The sequence below is a fragment of the Eriocheir sinensis genome, chromosome 46 (genome assembly GCF_024679095.1).
Source record: "Eriocheir sinensis breed Jianghai 21 chromosome 46, ASM2467909v1, whole genome shotgun sequence".
In the NCBI taxonomy this organism is placed as follows: domain Eukaryota; kingdom Metazoa; phylum Arthropoda; class Malacostraca; order Decapoda; family Varunidae; genus Eriocheir; species Eriocheir sinensis.
The window spans coordinates 11157872-11167729 of record NC_066554.1 but is presented as its reverse complement, the minus strand read 5'-3'; the positions used below and the strand labels follow the sequence as shown (position 1 = coordinate 11167729).

The 9858-nt window shown below is 42.2% G+C and overlaps 1 protein-coding gene across 1 annotated transcript; it reads right to left on the bottom strand.

The window, feature by feature from the left end:
* Positions 1-5477: 5477 nt before the first annotated feature.
* LOC126980937 (major centromere autoantigen B-like) lies at positions 5478-6854 on the bottom strand. The gene is made up of 2 exons (XM_050831395.1): positions 6477-6854; positions 5478-5528 (listed from the first exon to the last, which is right to left on the bottom strand). The coding sequence occupies exons 1-2, from the start codon at positions 6852-6854 to the stop codon at positions 5478-5480; spliced, it is 429 nt and encodes a 142-aa protein (XP_050687352.1).
* Between the last annotated feature and the right edge of the window lie 3004 nt (positions 6855-9858).

Here is a 9858-nt window from a genome sequence, read left to right as displayed (position 1 = left end):
TAATCTCTGCGGGACATGGCAAAATCTAATTACTGCAGCATGTTTTTTTACCCAATATACACAGTCCTGCGATGAAAAATAGATGTCGGGCGAGGGGAAGTTCTGCTTTAAAGTAGAGGCTTAGGCATCGCGAGACACATATGACCTGCTGTGTGGTGGGCATTCAGAGGGGGAACTATTTGCAATATGTATTTCTGTTACTGTGGCGATTGTTATGCTGCAGCCTTCCTGGTATTGCTGCTTGAATCATTAGCATTACATTGTTTTATTATTATCGTTATTATATTGCTCTTACTGCTAATCTTTCGTCACAAAGAGGCACATTTCGCGTAAACCAGTCAATCAGTCACACACACACACACACACACACACACACACACACACACACACACACACACACACACACACACACACACACACACACACACACACACACACACACAAAACTCTACAAACACACTCACACGCTCCGCCACCCTCTCTCTGTCAGGTTGGTAGTAACAGGCTTTTAAACTTTCAGTATTTGCACTCTTCCGACACGACATGCTCACTTAGATTTACACTAATAGCTGGGAGCACGGAGCATGAGGTGGGTATTAGTGCAGTCTCATTATTTCATGTGCGTGCGAGCGTTCCTGCATATTTTAAAGAAAGATTGAAATATTTTAGGTCAAGCTTAACCCTCTTCTCTTTCACTAAAAATATGCGACTAAGGTTCTTCTCGACACCTGTAAGACATGCAAGGAGGAAGGCAAGATAGAGCCCTTCGTCATCCCAGGATTTCACGCACAAACACCGCGTTCCCCTTAAGAGAGTACCGCGGACTGCTTCTGAAGGAGTGGTTCAGCATAGATGATGATTAATTTTTCTTTTCAGTATCTTTCGCGAGCTCCGTGGCCTAATGAATTTCAAATGATATGCATTGCAGGGTCACATGAAGCACACTCATGCACACAAAATAAGGAACTGCTTGATAACGCTGGATGTAGTAGTAGTAGTAGTAGTGGTATTATTATTATTATTATTATTATTATTATTATTATTATTAGTAGTAGTAGTAGTAGTAGCAGTAGTAGTAGTAGTAGTAGTAGTAGTAGTAGTAGTAGTAGGAGGAGGAGGAGGAGGAGGAGGAGGAGTAGGAGTAGTAGTATTAGCAGTATTAACAAGCTATCAGTAGGAATAATGATAATCGTAGTCGATGTTAGAGTTATGTCGGTGTACCTAGTAGTAAGTTAAACGCGGCTGGCAACAACCGTAGACTTTCCAAGTGCTCCTTTAATGAACATCCTATTTCTGACACCATCACCACCTATACTAACACCACTACCACGTCTACACCCCCCAATCCCCACCACCATTATCACCACCACCACCACCACCACCACCACAACATGACACCCTCACTACCACCTGCACTTAATTTCCCCTCACCTAACCTTCTCATCCTCCGCTTGATCCTCTTTATTACTCCTCGGGGGCTTCATTGCATTTCTTTATAATCCCAGGCTCTCACTTCTGGGTATTTCCTTTACATAGTCTTTTAACTTTTACGGTCTCATGTTTATATCGTTAATTTATGGTACACTATCGTCTTTCATTACTCTCCTGCAGTGCTGTGTTTATATGTGTGTTTTATGTCATTCGTCTTGTGTCTTGCGTCTCGGATCGTTTCCTCTCTGGCATATTACACGAGAAGGAAGGTTTAGGCGTGTTTTATTGGCCCCGGAGTTCGCATTACTTGTGGTTCGTGACAGTTTTAGGAGAGTTTTGACCAGGGAGAGAGAGAGAGAGAGAAAGAAGAGAGAAGAGGTTAGGGAAGAACAGAGCAGGGGAAAGTGACGAAAAAAGGAAGGAATAAGAGAAGAAAAAGGAGAAAGGAAAGAGGAACTAGAGAAGAATTGTTTGGAAAGAAGAAAAAAAGAAAGGGAAGGAAAGAAAAAAAGAATGTTAGGAAAAAGAAAAGAAATGAGGAAAGAAAAAGGAGGGACAAAAATAGCAGGTGAAGGAGGAGGAAGATATGGAGGAAGAAAGAGAAAAAAACTACAAGGAAAGAGGAGGAGGAGGAGGAGGAGGAGGAGGAGGAGAGATGGATGAGAGAGAGAGAGAATTTTACCCAAACGTGATGTAAAAACGATATTGTGTCTTTAAACTTTTCCAACTTCGTACCTTATACCTCTTTTTAGGAAAATGCTCTCTCTCTCTCTCTCTCTCTCTCTCTCTCTCTCTCTCTCTCTCTCTCTCTCTCTCTCTCTCTCTCTCTCTCTCTCTCTCTCTCTTCTTTATCTCCTCCTCCTCCTCCTCCTCCTCCTCCTCCTTCTATTCCCTTGTCTTCCTCTCCCTTCCATATCTTCCTCCTCCACTTGCTCTTTTTGTCTCTCCTTTTTCGTTCTTCTGTATTCCTATTTGTCCTTCTTCCAATACCATTCTTCTCTCCTATCTCTTATCTTTATTTGTATTTCTTTGTTATTCCTTCTACGTCACTTTTTCTCATATCTTTCTCCTACTCCTCCTTACCCTTTCCTCCCTACCTCACAATTCCTCTCATTTCTCGCTCTCCTCCTTCTTTCCTTCCTCATGTCCTTCCTTTTTTCCTCTCTCTTGGTCTCTTCCTCTTTCCTCCCTTTCCCTTTCCCCGGTCCTCTCCTTTCTCTCCCTCTCGCCATCTTTCCTCCCTCGTGTCCTTTTTTTCCTCTCTCCAACTCTCTCTCTCTTGTTCCTCCCCTTTTCCCATCTCTCATTCCCTTGCATTCCAGTCCTCCTTTCTTTTCTCTCTCTTTCTCTCTCCTCCCTCCTCTGGTTCTCTCTCCCTCTTTCTTCCCCCACGGCATTCCTTTCCTCTCTTCTCTCTCCAACTCTCTCTCGTTCCTCCCCTTCCTCCATCTCTCATCCCGTCCCCTCCACCACCGGTCCGGGCAGAGAGTGGAGGTATTTTGGTAAGGACGATCAGGGCCGCTCCCAGATTTGCAACACTTTCAGATAAAAACTCTCCTCCCTCTTTTTATTCAAATGGCCACCACCACCACCACCACCACCGGCACGAACCAAAGTTTTATGTTTTTTATGATGTTATTATTTGTGTGTTTTTTTTCGCTTCTCTTTATTATAATTGTGTTTGTGAAATAAGTGACGTTTGGAAGAGGAGTGAGGGAGTTTTTTGTGTGTGTTTTTTCTTGTTGTTTTGTTCCGTGTTAGTGATTTTATTCTATTATTCTCTTTTTTTTTATTGTGTTTGTGTGATAGGTGATGTTAGGAAGGGGAGGAGGGGGGTTTCCATGTGTGTTTTTCTTATATATGTTTTTCGTGTTAGTGATTTTTCGGGCAAACATTTTATCGCTATTTTATTTTTCGTTTTATTTTTGTTACTATTGCTGTGTTTGTTTGACGAGTAAAGCTAGGAAGGGGAAGGCAGGGTTGTGTGTTTTTTTATTATTTTTTTTTTATTATTAGTGATTAACTTTGATATTGTGAATTCCTTTTTTCGTTTTTAGTATTTTTGGTACTAGTGAATTAGTGGTTCATGAGTTTTTAAGCTGAATTCATATGTTTCATTTCTTTTCGTTTATTTCCTTTATTCTTTTAGTAATGTAGCTATTAGTCGTTTTTCTTTTTATCAGTCTTTCATTTTTTAGCATTGTATTAACCGGTAAAGAGGAGAGAAAGGAAAATAATAGTTTCATATTCGTGTTACAGAGAAATGAAAGGTTACAGTATTTCCTTATCCAATCTAAATGGGAAAGAAAGGATCATAGTGTTTTCTTACCCAAGCTATAGTAGAAAGGAAAGGAAAAGATAAATTCGGGAGCAAACGCTATACCTGCGCGTATTGGTGGTGCTCATCTCTGCCCTGTTGGCCTTCTGGCTTATGATGGGAGAGAACCATTCACCCGACACAGTGCGACCAGTGTAACATCCGGGTCACCACTGTTTACCTTCCCCAGGTGTCCCCAGCTACCCATTTATCGACCAGCCCGAAAGGAAACATAAACACTTGAGTTGGTTGCACGCCGACTGCGCAGGCTCGTAGATTCGTGCACCACAGAGGAGGGAAGGATTAGAGTATTTTCTTTTCCGCGCTAATGTGGAATCAATGGATAACAGATGAAAGGTTAAAGTCGTTTGTTTAGTCAGGGCTCAGAAAACCATTATAATCGGTAAGGATTCATTTTTGTGGACTTTCATTAGATAAATAAGCCTCTGGTACTGATTATTTTTTCTCTGCTGTGTAAATTTTCTTCGCTTTTCCAATATGTCCTTCGTTTTCCTCTTTTATTCTTTTTCCTCCATCTCTCTTCTTCATCATTATTAGCAATATTATCATTTCTTTTTCTTCTTCTTCTTCTTATTATTATTATTATTATTATTATTATTATTATTATTATTAGTAGTAGTAGTAGTAGTAGTAGTAGTAGTAGTAGTAGTAATACTGGTAGTAGTTGTAGTAATCGTAATCGTAATAGTAATATATAATAAAGCTGTCATTTTATCCCTATCATTGTTATTTTATTTATTTATTTTATTTTCTATTCCTATTTTCCCCCGCCCCAAAGCACATCTAAGGATCGCTACAACCCCTCTTAATGAATTTCTCCACACACACACACACACACACACACACACACACACACACACACACACACACACACACACACAGAGCATCGCACAACAAAGCTAGAGAAAATTAAGCACCTCGCCAACAACAAATTTACCGCCTCATTTTGTTTCCTCTCGCTCCGGTCCACTTTTTTCTTCCCTTCCTTTCCGGCGCATTTTTCTTGTTCGTTTCTCTCGTAAAGACCAACCTCGGCCCGCCCTCTGCACCGACACCAGACAGTTTTTTACTTTTTGTAGTGGGTACGCTCTCTCTCTCTCTCTCTCTCTCTCTCTCTCTCTCTCTCTCTCTCTCTCTCTCTCTCTCTCTCTCTCTCTCTCTCTCTCTCTCTCTCTCTCTCTCTCTCTCTCTCTCTCTCTCTCTCTCTCTCTCTCTTCTATTCTATTATTTATTTTTTTTAATATTTCTCTTATTTTTATTTTTATGTTCTTTTCTGTTCCTCAATCTCTGTTCTTAGCATTTTTGTCCGTTTGATATTATCTGTGCTATTTTTTCTATCTCCCTGTCTTTCTCTCTGTCTATCTCTCTCTCTCTCTCTCTCTCTCTCTCTCTCTCTCTCTCTCTCTCTCTCTCTCTCTCTCTCTCTCTCTCTCTCTCTCTCTCTCTCTCTCTCTCTCTCTCTCTCTCTCTCTCTCTCTCTCTCTCTCTCTCTCTCTCTCTCTCTCTCTCTCTCTCTCTCTCTCTCTCTCTCTCTCTCTCTCTCTCTCTCTCTCTCTCTCTCTCTCTCTCTCTCTCTCTCTCTCTCTCTCTCTCTCTCTCTCTCTCTCTCTCCTTCCCACCCTTCCCCTCTCCTTCCCCGAGCTCAACTGATGGCTCTCGCAATACCAAGACAATATATAGCAATCCATGTTCGCTGCTCAGGAGAATCTCACGGCGGCGGCGGAATTTTTCTTGGCTCCTTGCTCGGGGTGCGTCGTGGCTGCGATGTGTGGGAGCGTTTACAGGGCTCTGAGGACACGGGGTAAAAATAGACTTGGGGGGGTACTGTTGTTGGATCTCTCTCTGGCTTGATTGTGTTCTACTGTACTCTTTTTTTTGTTTTGTTTTGGTCTTTTTCTTGTTGTTTCCTTCAAGTTCTATTTTTTCGTCTTTGTTTTTGTCATCTTCCTGTTTTTCGTCGTTGTTGTTGTTGTTCTCCTTCTCCTACTTCTTTCTTCTTTTCTCGTGTTTTTTTATCTTGTTTCCGACACACCATCCATTTCTTCCGTCTCCTTCTTCCTCTTCGTTTCTCCTTCCTTTCCTTTTTTTCCTCTTTGTTTTTGTCCTCTTCCTCTTTTTGTTGTTGGCCTAATCCTTCTTCCTTCTTCTTTTTCTCGTGTTTCTTTTTATTCCGTTTCTGACATTTCCTTCATTTTTTACTTTCTCCTCGACCTCCTCTTCTTCGTTTCTTCTCCTTTTCCCTCCTTTTTCCTCTTTATTCTAAGCTTCCTTCTATTCTTCGTTTTCCTCTTTCTTTTCTAGTTATGTTCTATCCCGTTTCCAACTCCCTTGTCCTCCTCTTTTTTTTCTTTTTCTTCTATTTTAGTGTTCTGTCCTGTCTTCTCACCCTCTTCCTCCTCCTCCTTCTCTTCATCTTCTTCTTTTCTCTGTTCTTTTTTACCCCGTTTCCACATCCTTTTTCCTCCTCATATTCGTACTCATCTTCCTTTTAATCCCTCTATCCCATCTTCTCCTCCTCCTCCTCTTCATCCTTCTTCTCTTTTCTTTTTTATCCTGTTTCCACCTCCTTTTTCTTCCTCATATTCATCCTCATTTTCCTTTTAATGCCTCTATCCCGTCCTCTCATCCTCATCCTCCTCTTCATCCTTCTCCTCCTCCTCCTATTCTCGTCCTCCTCTTCTTCCTCCTCGTCATAATCTAACCCCACCTCCACATCCTTGTACTCCTCCTCTTCTTCCTCCTCGTCATAATCTAACCCCGTCTCCACATCCTCCGGCTCCTCCTCCTCCTCCTCTTCTTCCTCCTCGTCATAATCTAACCCCGTCTCCACATCCTCCGGCTCCTCCTCCTCCTCCTCTTCTTCCTCCTCGTCATAATCTAACCCCGTCTCCACATCCTCCGGCTCCTCCTCCTCCTCCTCTTCTTCCTCCTCGTCATAATCTAACCCCGTCTCCACATCCTCCGGCTCCTCCTCCTCATCCTCTTCTTCCTCCTCGTCATAATCTAACCCCGTCTCCACATCCTCCGGTTCCTCCTCCACTTCTCTAATTGGCTCTCCCTCCGGACGTCTCACAGTAGCCGTCATGTTTCAGATTTGATCTCGGAGTGCTGGCAGATACAAATTAGGACGGTTACACATGATTATGAACTCTAATGTGAACTGCTCTAGCTGGCTCACTCTCGCGCTCTCTTGAAGTGGCATGATTATTCCCCTTGTATTAAGCTGATTTATTGTTTTCTTTTATTTTCTGTGTTTTGATGTGAGCTTTTCATTGTCCTTTATTTGTGTTCTGTCTCTAATGTTTCTTCTGCTGTGACTTTTTCATGGGGGTGAGTCTTCCTGCGTCGGTGTTTTCCTTTTTGTCTCCTCGGTTTTGTGTTTCGCAATCCTCGTTCGCTCAAAACACGAGTCTTTTTTTTCATATTTTCTGTATCCCGGTGTGTTGCTTTACGTGTCTCGCAGTATCGGGGCGCCAGAGGATGGGAGAGGCATCGCTTGGTTAGTGAAGTAAGAAGTTGTTAAGTAAGGAAGAATAGTATTAACCCCTTGACTGCGGACTTCCTACCAGAAGACCTCACCAAGCTACAGGAATGGAACAAAAAGTGGCTGCTACAATTCAATGAAGAAAAATGTAAAGTCCTGCACCTTGGGAGACACACCAATACCACATGGGAAACACTCCACTATCAACCACAGAGGCAGAGAAGGACCTGGGACTATATGTTACCAAGCTACCAGTGAAAGCCAAATCCATGCCTATCGCAGTGGACGGGTTAATAGTTCCGTTCCGTCTTGTGTTTTGTCGTGCCCACGTCGCTTTGCTCGTGCGGTAAAGCGGAAATGATTTTTTTATATTGCGTGTTCAGTTCAGCGTGTGACTCGATGTTGTGATGGCGAATGACTGGATTTCTTTTTTCTCTCTTTTTGAGGTTTGTAGTGCTCCTGTTTGCTTCTTCTTTGCTTTGTCTGTTCGGTAAAGCGGAGATAATTTTTTTATATTGCCTGTTCTTTTAAATGTGTGACTCGATGTTCCGATAACGAATGACTACATGTGTTTTTTCTCTCTTTTTTGGGGTTTGTATTCCTTCTGTTTGCTTCTTCTTTGCTTTATTTGCTCGGTAAAGCGGAGATAATTTTTTTTTATATTGCGTGTTCTGTTAAATGTGACTCGATGATCCGATAACGAATGACTAGATTTCTTTTTTCTCTTTTTTGGGGTTTGTATTGCTTCTGTTTGCTTCTTCTTTGCTTTCTTCGTGAGGTAAAGAGTTGTTTTTTAGTGCGTGGTCTGTTCAGTGTGTGACTCGATGTTCCGATAACGAATGACTAGATTTCTCTTTTGCCTCTTTTTTGGGGTTTGTATTGCCTCTTTTTGGTTCTTCTTCGCTTTGTTTGTTCGGTAAAGCTGAGACGATTTTTTTTATTTTTTTATTTCGTGTTCTGTTAAATGTGTGACTCGATGTTCTAATAACGAATGGCCGGATTTCCTTTCCCCCTCTTTTGGGTTTGTATTGCTTCTGTTTCGCTTTGTTCGTGCGGTATAGCGGAGTTGTTTTATTGCTTCCTCTGCTCTGTGTGTGACTCTTGAAGTTCGCTTAACGAAGAAGAAGGTTTCGTTTTGTTTTGTGTCTTTTCCGTTTGTGTTGCTCGTGTTTCGCTCTCGTAAAGCAAAGGACAGGATATTATTTCTTAGTTTTTTCTTCTATTTTCATCTACTTTTTCGATTTTTTCTGTATTTTTTCTCTTATTTATTTTACTCAATTTTTCTCTTCTATCTGTCTTCTCTTTTTTTTTCAAGCTCTCCTTTCTCCCATGGCTTATAGCAAAGGATGAGATATTTTGTTTATTTGATTATTGAGTTTTCTTTACATTTTTTTCCTCCATTATGTCTATTTTACTCATTTTTTCACTTATTTCTGTCTTCTCTTTTTTCTCTATACGTCTTTTTTTTTTCTCGAATGGGTTATGATGTTCGTATAGCTAAGGACGATATATGTTTATTTGTTCTTCCTCTATATTTTTTTATATTTATTTTTCTGCAGTTGTCTTCAATTATGTCTCGTTTCTCTCTTTTTTTTCTCTACGTCTTCTTTCTCGGATGGTTTATAATGTTCGTATAACAAATGGCAGCATCCTTTTCTATCTCCGCCTCGTGTCGTGCATGTTTCGCGGTGTTCGGCAGAGGCCAGGGCTGGATATCTCTTGGCTCGAATCCAAGGAGGTCGCCTGGGAGACTGCCGGTCACCAGCCTCGGGTCACACGCCGGGAGGACGGAAGCAAAACTATTTTAGGAAGGAAGACGTCGGAGGAGAATTGAGTGAGTGTGTGTGTGCTGGGTGTGCAGTGTTGCGTTGTGTTCTAAGATCTTGTGTTGCGTGGTATGTTATTGTCTTGTTCTTGTGTTTCTTGTTCTCTGTGATGCGCTGGGTGTGTCGGAGAAGTGAGTGAGTGTGTGTGTGCTGGGTGTGCAGTGTTGCGTTATGTTCTAAGATGGTGTGCTGTCTTGTTCTTGTGTTTCTTGTTTTCTGTGATGCGCTGGGTGTGTTGTGTTTTCAGATGTTGTGTTGGTGGGAGTGTTGTTCTGTCATTGTGTTTCTTGTTCTTCTCTGTGACGTATGTGGCTTGTCTTGTCAGCTGTTGTGTTGGTCTTTCTTTATATAAACCACCTCCACCACCACCACCAATAACACCACCAACACCATCACCAACACCACCAGTGCCATAACATCCAACCAACGCCTACATATCTTATACCTCTCCCTCTATCACGACGACTATCACCACCATCACCACCATCATCACCATCAAAATATGTAGCATCCAACCACCATCACCACAACCATTAACCACCCTGACCCGACCGCCGCCGCCACCTCCGCCTCGGCTCCGGTCGGGGAAAACACCTGCGTCGAGCGTCTCTCTCAGCGGGAAGGATCGCGTCCCCTTAAGGGTTACTAATGTGGGGGTCGCTGCACTTCAAGGCGCGGGGTACGAAGCGCGAAGGAAACCACAGAACAAAAGGAAGACAAGAGGAAGACAAAACAACAAAGGAAAGCAGATCCTCCTCCAGAACTTGCTAGTGCAGAAG

Bases quoted from the DNA above. Each gene is read 5' to 3' on its own strand.
- LOC126980937 (XM_050831395.1), bottom strand. From the start codon at position 6,854: ATGACGGCTACTGTGAGACGTCCGGAGGGAGAGCCAATTAGAGAAGTG. The intron at 5,529-6,476 runs GTGGGGTTAGAT...CACACATCGCAG, and splicing joins AGGAGTACAAGGATGTGGAG to CCACGACGCACCCCGAGCAA.